Source organism: Aplysia californica, unplaced genomic scaffold, assembly GCF_000002075.1.
Source record: "Aplysia californica isolate F4 #8 unplaced genomic scaffold, AplCal3.0 scaffold00073, whole genome shotgun sequence".
NCBI classification, from domain to species: Eukaryota; Metazoa; Mollusca; class Gastropoda; order Aplysiida; family Aplysiidae; genus Aplysia; species Aplysia californica.
The window spans coordinates 340,539-357,623 of NW_004797343.1; the positions used below are offsets into that span (position 1 = coordinate 340,539).

General features: G+C 42.4%; 1 protein-coding gene across 1 annotated transcript in view; it reads left to right on the forward strand.

The window, feature by feature from the left end:
• LOC101845077 (protein ELYS) overlaps positions 1–17,085 on the forward strand; it is a gene marked incomplete at its 5' end in the record, with an annotated part of 121,831 nt that overhangs the window by 89,763 nt on the left and 14,983 nt on the right. The window contains 5 exon segments of the mRNA XM_013080061.2: positions 1,524–1,645; positions 5,733–5,848; positions 6,257–8,142; positions 11,444–11,616; positions 12,264–12,460. Of these exon segments, the coding sequence (XP_012935515.1) occupies positions 1,524–1,645; positions 5,733–5,848; positions 6,257–8,142; positions 11,444–11,616; positions 12,264–12,460 (2,494 nt within the window).

Sequence of the window (17,085 nt, forward strand, 5' to 3'; positions counted from 1 at the left end):
CTAAGAATTAAGCTTCTTGATTTTTAAGAATCGGTTCATAAATAAAAGAGTTATGGGGTTGTAAAGGTTGGCAAAGTATGGACGACCCACATATAGGAAAATATTCCTAAAAGTGGACCACGCAATAGAAGATTCTGTAAGAAAATCGACAATATCTCAGTAATTAGTTGGAGTGTTAGAAAGAAACTTTGCTACTCGATTTGTTTTTGGGTGGAGAAATCATTTCTGCAGTCAGATTACTAACCATTTCGTAGTTATTTTGTTATAATTAAAATTTTGATGTGCATATTACGATTTTGCGAAAAAGGGGTGTCGGAATGAGAGCATATTATTTATAGCATCGCCTCACAACATGGGATCTTTAAGAATATGTTGGCAGCGTGACTAAATAATGGCAAAGCTTTCTTTGATGACTTTTGACCATGCCAACCGTAAAATATAAATTAATTCAATGCAGTACAATAAAAAAAATTCTTTTCCCCCGTTGATACGCGGACATCCTGAAGCTCGTCCGGAAGACCCCCATTGCGATGTTACTGGGGAACAGAGAGAAAAACAACCTATTTCCAGTGACCAATGAACAGGCTCAGAATAGTCATGCAGGGATTTGTTGGTTGCATACATTTGCCGAGGGAGTGAGGGGAAAATGGCCGGTCTCCGTACGAAGCCGCTTTGGATAGGGGGGTAGTCGTGCATTTATGATTGGGTCTAATCAACTACTTGACAGAGAATGTTCAAATTTGAGGACACTATAGAGGAAAGATAGATCTAATACCATCTCCGCGTTGAATATCAAGCTCCTTATAGTTTTCGGTACACTCCATACGAAAGTGTTCCCGACAGCAAAAGTATAGGTTAATTTATGTGTATGAACTTTAACTTCCACATATCATTAGTGGCAGAAGCCCGATTGGCATTGCTAAACTGTAGGTTGTAATTGATTGATCCAGTTGTGAACATGGTGCTTTCTGATCTGTAACTCTTGAGCGAGGATGAGTGTTCTTGTCTCCTGGCAGCACTCCCTCAGAACCAGGGATGAGAATACTCGCTTTGATTAGCTTTTTCAAACAAACCTATCCCAGTTTCTGTATGTCGTTCTCTGCCTCAAAACTTTCGCTAATATTTGTTTGCTAAGGGTATGTATGTAAGAACTGAAATTAGCCCTGTCCTATTGATTGCTTAATTAAGAACATGTACTGTAACACAGCATTTAAAAGATTTCTCAGAGATGGCATCTTCGGTTCTGGTAATATGATCACTCCGCAGCCCAGTAAACTATGTTTAAAGTATTCTAGATTTTAAAATTTTTCTATTCGTTCTAACCCGTTGTCCTGTGTTCAGAAGTTTTTTTTATGGTTTCTATCTTTCTACTGAGATGGTGTATGCCAGTCAGCCAGGGTTGGCTCGGACAACCATGATAGAGAGGTCCTAAATAATCTAAATCTTGTTTGTCGCCCTCCGAGTAAGTGATGAAGATGTCTTCCTCCTTTTTGTGTTTCTGAATTTCATATAATGACTTTCAGATATGGAGACTCTTTTGAAAAGCTTGAGCGACCTGATCTGCAGTCAATTTGGAAAGATTCTGAGAACACAACAGAAATGGTTGTTGATGATGAAATAACGTTCAACTTGCATCATACAGAAGGTGAGGTTTTAGTGCTTTGTTTAATGGATGTGATTAAAAGAGGCAGTGTTTTTATTCTGCTTTGGCTCTCCTTCTTTTCAGCTGAGGGGTTCCAACCAACTGTCAGTTTAACTTTGAATGTAATTATTGTTACAGCTGTGGCCTGTTATTTCATTTTGACTAAGTACTTTGTACACCATACAGAAAAGTGGGTAATATGATTTTCTCCATTTACTTCAGGGTTTTTACACGTGACACCAGGATGACTGCCAGGCCCCAGGCATGCCCCGGGAATTTGAGGAAATCTGTAAATTGCCCCGAGAAAGACCTGGGAAAATACATGAAGTTCTCGAATAATTGGAAACCAAATCTGTTAAAGTCATTACTTCATTGAGATATTGTCTTCAGCCTTCCGCGGTCTGAGAGTACGTTTCATGCAAGCAAGCGGCTATGGCGGTGGGCGGAAGTGTATGTATAATACAGGGTGACCAGTAAAGTCGTAAAAAAATTCGGCGCCCCGGTCGTTAAGGTAGTAAATTTGCCTAGAAGGTAGTAAAAATTTGGTAAACGGTCGTAAATTAGCCTGCATACTGAGTGAAGAAGCCAGCAAGACTTTTCAGGGAACCCTTGCCGCGGTACATGACTCCGTTTTTGCCGGTTGCGATTGTGATATAATATTCGTTCACCTTTTCCCCATCCGAGAGTACGTTTCGCGCGAAAAGTCGGCTATGGCAGCAGGTGGAAGTGTATGTGACATCGAGGCTCGATTAGGAAAATCAAGATCTACTTTCGCTTTCGTTACCACCCTGGAATTTGGCGAAGATAAACTGATAACGCAACATTTGTGATATGCAGGTTGTACAGTATAAACGCTGTGTCGCCGTGCAAATGAAATTAATAATTACTCTGACTCTTCACCGTGCTGTCACTTGTGTGTGTGTGTGTGGGAGGGGGGGGGGGGGGGGAGAAAATACAAGCTTCGTCCGATTTTTAGATTGTCGGGTTCGCCAACGTGGCAGGTCAGTGAACTTTCGCGCGAGGCACTACAAGGTACGGCATCGGTGAGCACCGGCGTTTGTTGGGGTCGCCAAAGTTCATTAAAAAGTCTGAGTGTTGCGAAGTATAGGACTACGGAGTAGGGCAGGGATTATTGATTTTTTTTAAAAAAGAGATACGCTCGGGGGAGGGGGGAGTGGCTCATGGCAACCCCAGAGGACAAATACTGTAAGCAAATTTCAGAAGTTTGATTAGATTTAGAGCCCTCTGCAAAGCGTGCGTTGGTGAAGGCCTTGTGTGGAATCGGGATGCTTCATACCTTGTAGGCCGTGTTATTGAAATAAAGTGTTCGCGTTTCATTTGTTGGGTGATAGTAAATTAGAATAATATTATAGAACAATATTATAGCTTTCTGTTCAAGACTGGCAGATTTTCAGTGTCACTGCCTCTTGCCCTCTCACAGTTCTTACACCTCTCACACTGAATAGGTTTACTCGAGTCATTGCGTGTGTCTGTGTGTGTGCGCGCATTGTTGTTGTGTAACATGGCCCTGGAAAATGGAGAAGCCGGTTTGGCAGTCACCCTGTGTGTACACATTAGGTATAAATCTACCCCCCACCTCCCCCTCCCACCACCACCAGGGCAGTGCTACTGACTGAAACGTCTTTAGGCCATTCCCAAAGGGAGGATATTAACATGTTCTTATGCACAGTAGAATTGTAAACATGGGCTGATTTATCTATGTCATGCTCATACTGTGCTGGACCAGTGTAGGGGGAACTGCTGCCTTTTCTGTCCTCTTCTTTACTATCGTCATTTTCCTCTACTTCTTTTGTATGTTTGTCACGCTTGTGAACTACTATTTCCGGGGTGCCTTGATAGTCGAAGCTTGATTCCCCGTTTGGACTTCTCTGTTGACATCCACCCCTTGTCGCTCATATCACCTATGCAGTTGCGAGCGCCGTAAAAACCTTACTAAAACTAAATCTAGCTGCGAGCAAGCTTGCGATCGTCTGTCTATCCTCCATTTTGTCGACTGGACTTTGTTGTGTTTTCTTTTCTTTCCATATGTTATTGATGGCGCAAATTAACTCCCTTTTTCGAGCTGGTGTGGGGCTTCATTTGCTGGGTAGTAAATATTTTTTTCGAGGTAGTACATTTTTTCAGGAAATATTGCTGGACACCCTGATAATACCAAGGCTGGATTGGGGAAATCAAGATCTACTTTTGCTTAGTTACAACCCAGAATTTTCCGATTATAGTCTGATAACGTAACAGTTATGACATGCAGGTTGTGCATTATACGTATAAACGCAATACTGCCATGCAAATATATCTGTATTCGTCACTGTGAGGCCCCGTATGGAAAAAAAGACAAATATTTTAAAAAATACAGAAAGCGTAATACTTTTTTCTTTTAAAGATGCCTTTGGCCGCTTGACACAATGTGGAGGCTAAAAACTCAGAAGCAAATTAATTTTAGAACTACGAATGGAGCTCTCTGTAAAGCGCGCTTTGGTGCAAGCCTTATGTGAAAACGTGATCAAAGTCATAATGCCTTGTTATTGTACAGAAGGGAGCGCTTGTCATGAATGGGTGATTATGGGTATTTTAGCTATCTTTTCAAGATTTACAGATTTTCAGCATCACAGAGTAGGTCTCGTAAGCCATTTCAGTTACTATGTATTACTCTACCACGGGCAATGATTTTTGTTTTTTACGTTTTTGTAATATGAATCATGATATCTGGACTGGTTCTTGACAGTTGATATTCTGGCCCCCTGGCCCTTTCACAGGCTCATAGCAGGATTCATATATATGGAAAAAAAATGTACATGATGTATATAAGTAACATGCCAGCAGTTCTAGTATTAGAGCCAATTAAAGTACGATTGCATATCTGAATACTCCGAAGTTTTGTTGATGAGTTGAAAAGCAATACAATTGAGATAAAGCAAGCAAATAACAATGTTTATGAGCCAGAAAAAATAAGTGATTAATCGGATGAATCAAATATTGATGAAAATGTTGGGACGATTCTGATTGATCAGGGGTAGATTCTAGATCTAGAGCCAGACGGCGAGTCGGAGTGAGAGTGACGGGTTGGGCACCCTGATTGAAGTAAAATTAGAACATTTCCAAGAACCTGTGCATTTAAAGTTATTTTTTTCTGAAATCACATTCCTTTCTCTTTCTAATTTTTCAAAGATTTTGAAATTTGTTTAGTCTTTTTAAAAAGTTTTTATAAATACTTGTATTCACTGGAGGGGAATTACCTCCTTTGGCTTTTGATTTGGGAATAGACTTCCCGTCCAGGCCTATTAGCTGTACCGTCGGGACTTCACAATCACAACATGTAGATCTAGACAGACATTGAAAACAACAGGAGCCAGACACGACTGTACCGGTGGACGTACTCTTTATTACTGACCAGTAGTGACCACTCTTCTCTAAAATACGTAAGTAATGGACATTACATTAGCTGTACTGTGTTATTATCCAGATCTATTTGTTACGAATTTTAGCTGCTGCAATCTGACTCTGACATGTTTGCTTCGTCAACTTCAGCGTTTCTATTAGCCTTATTGTGTTGCTAGTGCCATAAAACTCTTACTAAAACTAAAATGGTTTGTGGTGAGTTGCAGCTGCCCTGAGATAAACAAGAAAAGTCAGTTGTACTCCTGTTAATGTTTCTGATATCAGACATTACTGATGTCTTTAGGCCTTTCCCAAAGGGGGGACATTTCTCGTTCGTGCACAGTAAAATTGTAAATGGGCTGATTCATCAATGTCACGCTCATAACTGTGCCTGATCTACAACAGGAAACTGCTGCTTTTTCTTTCTTAATCCTTACTATTGTCATTTTCCTCTACTTCTTTTGTATGTTTGTCACACTCTTGTGACCCACTTTTTCCGGAGTGCCTTGATAGTCAAAGTTGACTTTGTTCTGTTGAAGCTAGAGAAGTGAGCAGAGTAAGTCTGATTCCCTGTAAAGACTTCTCTGTTGACATCCACCTCCATATGATCTTATGCAGTTGCAAGCGCCGTAACACCTCTACTAAAACTAAACTAAAAGACATTACTGGACTATTGCTTTGGTTTCATTTACAGAGCTGGGCCCACCTGCTGTGAGTATGACATCTTCCCCCATGGATTCATCTGTGCCTAAAACTTCTCAGGAGGCTGCACTCAATGGTGCCAATCTTGTTTCGGTCACTGTGCAAAAGGTTTATTCTTTTTTTCTTGTTTTCCTTTTTTAATGACCTGACATGGCTAGTTTTTTTTCAGCGCCAGCGAATATAATGTGCACAACAGAAATTCATAATCTATAACTACACAATTTTTGGCTCCTGGTATTGCTTTTGATTATTTGCTTATGTTTTCTCACTTAAACAAAAATGGTCTACCAGTATACTGATTATTTTTCTTAGTGGTATTCCTTCAGATAAGGGATAAGTTATAGTAACTTTGCTTTGCCTGCATCTATATTCATGAAGTAGTGCTTCTTTAACTGCCAGGAAATGGATTATCTGGTTACTGAATTTGGATTTTCACATTGATATTGAGTTTACAGACCTTTCTATTTCTGCTTCTGAAGGACTCAAATCTTCTGCTATTGTTTTACTACTTTACAGACCACATCAGCCATGTCCTTGTCAACAGCGGAAATCCTCGCAACGTCAGAGAGCACGTTCCTCGAGCAGACACTGGTCACCTCCCACAAGTCCTTCTCCAGCCCCAGCATGGAGAAGAGTGGGTCGGGTCCAGCGCTGAGTTCGGGCCTAGTGGTGGACACACAGCTCGAAGATAAGATTGTCTCCTCTATGTCAAGATCTGCTCTTCCTCTCAGGTCATTGATATCTTCCACATCACTGTCGCCGACAGCAAGGCGGGCCCATGTGAATTTTGAGTCATCTCCAGAGAGCAGAAAATCTGTCCGAGCCGACTCCCCTCCCCCTGCAACCCCTCCCCTCAGCAGGAAGGCCAAACTGTTGTCTTCTAAAGTGGAAGACATGTTTAATTATCAAGACTATCCTAAAAGGCGCACACGGTCAACTACGCCTTCCCCAGCGCGATCTGAAACGGAGGAAAAACTTCACAGGAAAAGGTCCAGGAAAACCTCAGAGCTAGAAAAACCTGATAGAAACGTTGAGGATCTAGATATTAAAGATGCAGAAATGTCAATTGAGCTTGTGCTGCCTAAAAAAAAAGTAACTCCAGATAGATCCCCTGCCAAAAATAGAACATTTATTGGGGAAGAAAGCGTAAAAGTTACAATGATGGTTAGTGAAAGTTTCTCAACGTTGGAAGAGAGAACAGATGTTTCTGAGAGAAGACAGACTCCAGATAGGTCTGCCAGGAAATCAGCAAAACTGGCTTTGGGGTCTGAAAGTGAACAGAAAGAGAAAAGAGAGAAAAGAACTACTGACACGTCAACCTCACAGCTGGCCAAATCTGTGCTGGAGACTGATGAAAGTGAATCTGTGCTTGATGATGCAGCAGATCGGCAGGCTGAAGGGAAAAGAACCTTGGGAAGAGAGGTCAGTGTGTCCAGAGAGAGTCGAGCATTTTCTGTTGCTTCTAGGACAAAGACACCAGAGAGAGACTCTGCTCATGAGACTTCTATCTCTGTGGGTACACGGAGATCTACTCGCCATAGGACACCGGACAGAACTGGACACAAAGTCTCAGAGATTGTGATGACGCAGCAGTCAGAGGGGATAAGACGTAAAAAGGAAGGTCCCATTGTCTCGTCTTTTGAGGGACAAGAAGAAGAGGAGAAGACGCAAACAAAGACAGTTCATAATGCCCTTACAAAAGAAATACATCAAATAGGTGTGAAAGCTAGAAGTTCTGACGCGCCTGTTACAAGACAGACTCTGCAAAAGTCGAGGTCTCCTTCAAAGCCGGAAAGTTTGCTAGAAGTGCATTCTGAAGACAATACTTTTGATCAAAGTCTCAGCTCCAGCATGCAAAAAGAGATGCTAAAAACTTCTGAAACATTTTCTAGAAGACAGACGAGGAGGAAGTCTAAGTCACCATCAAAACCAGGTATCTCAAAAGAAGTGTCTTCTGAGGATATGTCAGCTAGAGGTTCTGTCAGAAGGCAGACACGGGGTAAATCCAAGTCACCATCAAAACCAGAAGCCACACTAGAAGTACAGTCAGAGGACATACTTGATCGTAGCCTGCGACGGTCGCGTCGACAGTCGAAGACCCCCGAGCGATTCCTAGCCCCAGCGTTGTCCGAGCCCCTCACCCCAACCAGACGCTCAAAGCGACTGCCCAAGTCTCCTGAGAAATTGAATACATCTGAGATTGAGTCGGTACGTCCAATTGCCACTTCTACCTCACCAAAGCAGCCATCGCCACAGAGAGATCTGAAAGAAAATAGTCGCACTGTGAAAAACCCAGAGGCTCCATTGACCCCCACAAGAAGGTCAAAACGAAAGCCCAAGTCTCCACAACGGCTGAACACCGACGATATTGAGCCCGTCCATTCTTCTTCTTCCCCTGTCAGGTATGATAAGCTCTGTCTTTCCTTTTTTAAATGCTGAAAGTGCATTGGTGTGCTCTTACAGTAAGAGTGATGGAATTACTGAATTCTTAGAAAGTATGTGGTATTTAATTCTCACAAAATATTTTACACAGAGGTGTATGTGCTCCCCGGCAATTAGACTCTGACTCAAACGCCAATTTGACTCCAATTTTCCCGCCCTGGCCAGGCGGCCGCAAAGGTCTCTGACCAGCAAACATTTTCTGGCAAAATTTACTATTTTGATAGTATAAGAACGGAAAGGCAAACTAGGAAAAAAAGACGGCGCATTTCCGGCCGTCATTTGCTTTTCCCTAAGGCTGTAAAACGAAGGTGTACACATCAAATGGACCGAGCCTCAGGGAAGTGCAAATGGCAGCCGGAAATGCGTCTTTTTCCTACTCAGCATTTCCATCCTCATATTGCCAAAATAGAAAATTTTGCCAGGACATGAGTCGATCACCGTGTCACTGGTGTGCTGCATTGCGCGGTTATGATCCTTGTAAGGGCCACCAACACGTCTTTTTAAAATTTGTAGTGTTTATGAAAATAGTTAATGCTAATGTAAATACCATGTGAAAAGTATGCCTTTTGTATCTAGCAATCATATTGGCTCTAGAAATGTTAGGAATGGTACATACTCTCTCTGTGGCAACAGAGTTCAGCAAATGAGCTCATTTCAAATTCTTTTTGTCCTGAAACTGAATGTTAAGGTAGCTGCGGGCTAAAATGGTAAGTGTCTCTGTAAATTAAAATATTATGTTCTGTCCTGTCGTATGAATATCTCCATCACGTGTGAGAATGTCTGGCATTGCTTACATCAATGCTTTTTGTGTCTCAAAAAGTTAACAAAACTGTCCTATTTATCTTGTTTTGCCTATCTTGTCAGGTCTTTCCTTCTATCGCACTGCTGTCTGTGATGTAATATAGGTTGACTCTTCAGCTTTCAAGCAAAATGCTGTACCATTCCAGGCAGGGAAGGCATTTTATCTCTTGTTTTCTGACTGGGATAAAGTGTCCCGCACAGCCTATTTTAAGTCAAGGTCAAAGAAGTATGTCTGGAGGAATTTTGAGTATGGGGAGGGGGGGGGGGGGGGGCTACACTTGAAGGCTTTCTCGCTTATTACTTGGCCAAATTTTACCGAATATCACACATATAACAAGCATAGTAAGGAGTCTTAAAATCTGCAATCAAATTTGAGAAAAGTTTTGTTTCCATGGATACGGCGACCATATTAGATTTTGTTGACATGTCTTACGTAATGAATACCACACTTATTGCTCATGGAAATTTGCGACACTGACATGTTGACTGGGTATATTTTACGTGTGTATGTTGTTATGTAACATGCCCCTGGGAAATGGATGACCCCCTGTCTTTAGGCCACTCCCATTATATTAACATGCTCTTATGCGCAGTAGAATTGTAAGTATGGGCTGATTTATTAATGGCATGCTTATGCTGTGCCATAACAACATAGGCCTAGGGGGAACTGCTGCTTTTTCTTCTCATCATTACTAGCGTCATTTTCCCTCTACTTCTTTTGTATGTTTCACTCTTGTGACCCACTATTTCCGGGGTGCCTTGATAGTCGAAGCAGACTTTGTGCTGTTGAGGCTAGAAAGGTGAGCAGAGATGGCCCATTTGGATTTTTCTGTTGACATCCACCCCTTGTCGCTCATATGACCTTATGCAGTTACGAGCGCTGTAAAAACATGACTAAAACTAGAACTAAATCTAGCGGCGAGCAAGCTTGTGATCGTCTGTCTATCCTCCTTTTTGCTGACAGGACGTTGTTGCGTGTTATTTTCGTTCCATATATTGTGTAATGATAATATATGTTAGTGATGGCGCAAATTAAATCCCTTTTTCGAGCTGGGTAGTAGATTTTTCTTCCAGGTAGTTAATTTTTTCAGCAAATAATGCTGGACACCCTGAAAAATTATCTATCTGGTTCTCCGTCACTCCATCTGGCGAAGCCCATGTGGCCTTGTGGATCCTCTTGTGGGGAAAAACAGCCTCCAATGACAAAACTGTTGAAAGCACATATATTTGCAAATCGCTCACCGTTCTCATTAATTTGTCCCAGGCCATGTTGTCCCATAATTCTTTCATACCCCACGTTGTCCTGACCACTCTTGGCATTGGCATCTCCCATTATGACGTTGACATCCTTCCTTGGTAGTTTGTCGATGACCCCCTGGAGCTGGCTGTAAAAGGCATCCTTGTCTTCATCCGAAGCATCGTTTGTTGGGGTATAGATTTGGACTATGTTCATGTTGATGCTCTTGTTCCTTGTAGTGAATGAAGCCATGATGATCCTTTCCCCATGTGGTTCCCATCCTCTAAGTGACTTCTGTGCATACTTACTCAAAATGATTCCCACTCCTTCCGCATGGTGCTTGTCTTCCCTCCCAGAATACAATACTTGTTCCCCTGAGCTGAGCTGCTTCTGTCCAGACTGTATCCAATGTGTTTCGCTGACTCCTAGTATGTGCAGCCTGTATCTCTTCATCTGTTGTACTATTTGAGAACTTTTTCCTGATTCATATAAGGTGCGAACATTCCACGACGCAATCTGGAGAGACTTGTTCGACAGACAAGGTTTCGGGTCAGAAGAGTCCTTTCGGCTTTGTCCGCTGTCTTTCATTGTTCCTGCTGATGCTGAAGCTCCTCCGTCTCCCAAGCTCGAAAAATAAAAAGCTGTGTTTGTCCGTGTTTCTGTAACTTATTGTTTCTTACTGGGTTGGGTAGTTGGCCCTCCGCAAACTGGCACTTTTCGGGCGACCAGACCTATGCACTTTTAGTCGCCTCTTACGACACGCAGTATCAAGGCAGGTGTATTCTTTGCTCCCCCATAGTAAAACTATGGGGCCCCCCCCACCAGCCTAGAACTTAAATTCCATAATTTTGAGCCGAATCGGGACTTTGGGGGTGTAGCCCCCCCCCCCCTAAGCCAGTATTTTATTACAGAGAAGATGGTCAAGTCTTCTCTGAACAAAATTACCAGTAGGTTTGTATTCTAAAACGAGTTGAATTGGACATAAAGCACCTCCAATGAAAACACCATATTTACAGGGAGTTTTTTTTTTTTTTGCAGGACGCTGTGGGTCGTTTGCTAGTGTGTTTTGCTCCTTCTTTCCTATCAAACCTATATTGTCCTCTTCTCTTCTTTTTTCTTTGTAAGTCATTCTCTAGTAACAGCTCTAATCTAAGGAACTTACATGACCAATGTGTCTTGCAAGGGCTGTAGAACCTTTACTAAAACTAAAACTAAACTAACAGGTTGCTGTCACCGAAGGAAATGTCTCGGGAGAGTAGTCCTGGAAGTCCCGACCGGGCAGGCTTGAGGCGGTCGAAAAGAGGTTCGTCGACAGAGTCAAGGACACCCAGTAGGGACAGCTCTTCAGTGGTGGAAGTGTTTCAGACCAGACGCAGGACCCCGGACCGACACACTGGTCAGTGTATTGGATTGTCATGTTTCCCTTTTTGAGCTTTGGGGGCCAGTGGCTGGTGTAGTGGCTGGGCGCTTGGGGTTCATTGTAGCACCCAGAAGATCCCAAATTCGATTACTGAGTTCGGAGAACATTTTATCAAGTATTTCTCTTTTTGTTGGGAAGTTGGATTTTTCTCTGCTGGGTTGGCCCTGGCAGGCAGGATTAGAGGCCCATCTCCTAAATGATCTAAATTATGTCAATGGGGGTGTTCAAAATAAATATTAAATTTCCCTTTCTGTTTGTTTCTGTTCATCCATTTTTGGTTTTCTCGGCACTAGATGACTATTGCTGTATTGGTATGCTTCTCTTTTGGCAGATAGCCAACATTGTGTGAGTCACCTTTTGGATTTATACCATATAGCATATTGTGGATTTTAAAAACAGTTCCATACAAGTCTGAGACATCTGACATTTGCTGCATCAATATAATGGTGATAAAGTTAAAACAACTGTTTGAAGAGTTGGGATATTTTAAGATTTTCTATCTTATCATTTTTTTCAGCCTGTGACAAAAAAAAGTGTGCTTATTTGTAAAGACTGTGTTCTCCAACTAGCTTTTCTATTAATAGAATGATTATTTATTTGATAATTTTGTCCTTTGTTCACAGCTGGAACAAAAGGAACAACGCCAAGCAAGACTGGAAAGAGGACCAGAGTGTCTTCTGCCTCTGCCATGAAGAAGATAACTGAGGAAGAGAAAGATGGTGTTCAAACTGGAGAGGAGAAGGAATCGATGCCTGAGTGGTCTGAGGACATGCCCCCTCTTCGGTTTGATGCTGGGGAGGAAGGGAATACAGTGACTGAGGTATGTAAAGCAATTTTTTTTTTTTGGGCGTAAGGGTAATTCTTAAGTGGAAGGTGAACTTGGTCACATGAATACTTCAAAAAACTTTTTTCTAAGACAGACTTTAGAGGGGTGATCACTTGTTATGGTCCTGAGCTTTTTTAAATGTTAATCTGACTTCAGCAAAGGGTGCTGTGCTGTATGGGCCCTTTGTGGTGGGCAGTAATTTACTTGAAGAACCTTTTGACAATAAATATGCCACATTCATTATAAACAGTGACGGCTATCAACACCACAAAACTACCTTGCCAAATGTTATCAGCGGCATTTGTTCCAGATAAAACAAAAATTGTTGTCAACTCATGTCTAGCACTATTGTCATAAGAAGAAGATTCATTTTCAATCAATGGTCCTTATCGTTTGTGCCAAACATAACACTTCACATCTTTGGTGACCAAATTTTAAAGAATTATTAAGTCATAGACAGCTAATTTGGTCCCAATGATTATAGTGCAGCAGATGCTTTCATCAATGTCGGTGCTTACAGTTCAGCTTCCAAGTCCATGCATACTACACACAATCAGGTCGCATCCACTGGATTTTGTACAAGCTTCTTTTTTTATTTCTTCTCCTACCTTGTGTTCATCACTTTGATCCTTTTGAGATATATGCAACAACCGGTTGCTCTTTTTGATCTCTGTAAAATTGTCTGGGACAATGCATTCCGATTTTCTTTGGTTCCCCTAAAGGCCTTACAAGGCTTAGAAAACGTGATTACATGATTCAAGATAGACTTTGCCTGCATTCTGCCGGCAGTAAGGAGAAAGCTATTTTATTAAGTTTGTAAAAGAATCACTTCTCACAAATTGATTGTCATCTTCTGCTCTCTGGTAATATGTCAATCGTGGACCTCTGTCGAAGAGAATTTTCTGTATGAATTTTAGTAACTTAAAAAGTGAAATTATCTACCTGGCACAACTAAACTGATCAGTGAGTCAAGAATGATACATGGCACACCCAGCAAGGAGTACACTCTTAAAGTGTATCAAGAAACTTGAACAGTCTTGATAAAAATAGTGTTATCGAAAATAAAACTCAGTGCACTTTAGCTAGCTGTCAATCGTAGACTTTAAAAAAAAATCAAATTGGTCAGTAGCTTTTGCCTCAATTTACCTACCGTGGTCGAGTCAGTTTTAACGTATTCTTTATGTTTTCTTGCCCTTACTCGACAACGCTACCAAATGTAGGTACTGGTTGATTACGCAAACTGCCTGGACAATAACGTATGATCGCTGGTAGGAATTGATCTGTGTGGATGTCAACCAAGGCAGTCCTTCCCCTAGATGCTACCATCCCGTTCATTTCAACAAAAGTCACAATTGCGTGGGTCGTTTCGCCTACGCTCATCATGCCACTCAATCTACTTAGATTCAACTGCCCATATGCTGCAGGCTACACATGTGGAAACTGGGCAGGGATTGGTGTGATATGGGCAATTGATTTACTGAAGGATTAAAACACTTTGCTGTAATCTTTCAAACTGCGGGTTTTAACATGTGTATCAAAGGTTGTACTACATGAGGGGATCAAAAAGTGATTTTCGAAAATTTTGTGACTTAGGCGGGAAATCATGTAGCTAGGCGGTTGAGTCATGTAACTAGGGATATGTTATGCAGACCTGCCGGAATAATTTTTACCCTGATTAAAAATTTTCCGGGCCGGCAAAACTTTTCCGGCAAAATTTACTACAGTGGAACTCGGGTTCAACGAAGTCGCCGGGCCTGACTTAAAATCTCGTTGAATCCGAGTGTTCGTTATAGCAAACATGAGGTTTTGTGTAGATAATTACAGGCACTGAGCAAGTAATGTATAAAAAGAAGTCATAAGTAGTGCCTGAAATGCCGGCATTTTATGGGCTGTGTAAAAAAAAAGACCGATTCCTTCAAATGCAAACGCCTGAGTCATCTCGATTGTTTACCAAAAAGTTGTGTTGCTGTGTAGAGCCTAGCATACGGCAACTTTTGATTCCATAGACCAGCGCACAATTCATTATGTAGATCTACGTCAAGACTAGCTTATCATTGTAATAGTGATCAGTTGCCGAGGGGAAAAAAAGACTGACGCATTTGTATCTGCGACGTTCAACGCCCCAACCGCTAGTGACACCCTCCCCATCCCCGACACGCACACACAGCCACACTTGTGCAGGCCGCCCGCCCATCCGACCCGGACACACACCAGAGTAGACACGTGCGCGAGCCAACAACGCACGTGTTAGTAGGGAAAAAGGCCGCTGATTGGTCGCATGCAATCGGCTAAGTGAATAATGGTTCACGATGCAGGTGCAATTGATGGTTTCTGAGAATAGATCAAGTTCGTTCTGGGGAAAAAATGAGTGAAGCCATGTCTGCGGGGGCTGTTCACCCTGTAAGCGACCTCGTTGAATCCGAGCTCGCTGATATAAGTGCTCATTGAATCCGTGTTATTTTTATTGATTTTAAAGAAGAAAAAAACCTAGGGAATCTATCTCATCTCGTTGAATCCGAGTTCTCATTGAATCCGAGTTCCACTGTATTTTGGCAATATAAGAACAGAAATGCGAACTAGGAAAAAGGTGCTCTTTTTTCTGCCGACAAAGTATTTTTTTTTTTTTACTAGTAGAAGCTAGAATGTAAATCTAGTGCTGTTTCACAGTTTGACTTTTTGTTTCTGCCATGGAAAAGTTTTTTGATTAAAATAAGACTAGATCTATTTGTGTGTTTCATTGTGACTGAGTCAGTGATTGATGTGGTGACTTTACGAGTGTGGAACTGGAGCTAGATCTATATCTAAGTTCTTTGTCCCAAAAAGATGTCTCACAATCCTGATACCCGTGGATCTCAATATCTTAGTAGGCCTAAGTGATACCCAGTTGATTTCTATTATCTATTTGTGGTGGCCGAATTTTGCTATTCAAAAGGCTTTTTAATGGCTGCATCGATCGACATGCGGTTTTCGCCAAAAAAATTCTTTAAAATATTCTCTAGATCATGACGCCCTTGGTTTTTTCAGTTTTGAGAAAGTTTTGCTGCAAAAAGCTAAATTTCTTTATTTCGCCAATTGTTTTTGTAGGCCGACGCTTCTGTTCCTGTAATTTTAGAAAATCCGGAAGTGATATTTCGCGAGGCGCATTTTGTTTTCAGAGTATAGATCTAGACCTTTTAATTTTTTGCATTTCTCAAGATTTGTTTCCCCATTCCAGTAGAGTGTAAATATAGTAGGCCAATGACTTTTAGCTGATATTAAAGCACCGATCATTCCTTTCATTGAAAGGGGGACCAGCTGGTACTATCTGTTTTCAAAAGACAATATAGATTTTCTTTTTGGTCTGATATTTTACTTTCAGGGTCCCCACCAGTTCGGGAAAAAGTTGGGAATTTTGAGATGGGTCGGAAGGTCGGGAAAAAGTTGGGAATTTTGTGATGGGTCGATAAGTCGGGAAAGGATAGGGCCTGTGTAATGTGTAGCTATCTAGACTGTATGGTAAAAGCCTCGGCTCGCGGAAGCAGGTGCGGCCGCCAAGCCGAGCAAACAAATTCCTAAAGGAAAAAGGACTTTTACATCTGCCTCTACCCTCCCCCCTCTCAGGGAGCTTCCGCGGCAGCCATACTTGACCATCCGCAGCACCGATGCGCAGAAGAAGATCACTGATCTAAACATATTCAAGACAGGAGATGCTCTAAGACAGGTTCTGGGATACATTCCTACGAATGTCCAGAAACTGTCCTCTGGTGCTCTCCTCATCAAGTGCGCATCGGATAAAGAACTGGCCGGACTTGAAAAGATTATGACCTTCGGTGGTGTTCTTTGTGTTTCCGAGCGACACCAGAAGTTTAACCAGTCGAAGGGCGTGGTCCGCAGCCATGAGCTGAAGGGCTGCTCAAACAAAGAAATTGTGGATAACTGTGAGGGTGTGGTCGAAGCCACTATTCGACGGGTGGAGTCCACGCTAGGAACGAACACAATAATTCTAACTTTTGATTTGTGCCGCCCTCCAGCCACCGTTCGGGCATCATACTTGGTCTTGGACGTGCGACCCTATGTGCCAAACCCTCTACGCTGCTTTCAGTGTCAGAAGTTTGGCCATAGTCAGTCGTGATGTCGACGTGCAGCCGTGTGTCCTCGCTGCGGCAAGACTGGGCATCCTGAAAAGGAATGCAAGGCTAGTCCTTGCTGCCCAAATTGCCAAGGCCAGCACACAGCCTTCAGCAAGGATTGCCCGACTTGGATCAAAGAACGGGCAATCAAAGAGTATAAAGCATGAAATGGCTGCTCTTTTCAAGAAGCCCGTAAAGGTGTCTGCCGGCCAGGTATGACCCCGGTCCCTGGTCGGTCATACGCAAGCATACTCCGGCCAGTCACGAAGTCGGCCAGTGCTTCCACTGTCGATCCCCTAGAACCCACGGTCAACAAGCGACTTACTGCACAGAAACACAAAAAGGTTCCTCCTAAAACTGTGGTACCCACCTTTCGGGTGGCAATGAATAACCGCTTTGGGGTTCTTGGGGAGGATGGGGTGGACTCTTGTCTCCACCCCCCTTCTCCCCCTCGCCCCTCCTCTGTTACTTCGTCTTCTTCTTCTTCTTCTTCTTCTTCTTCTTCTTCTT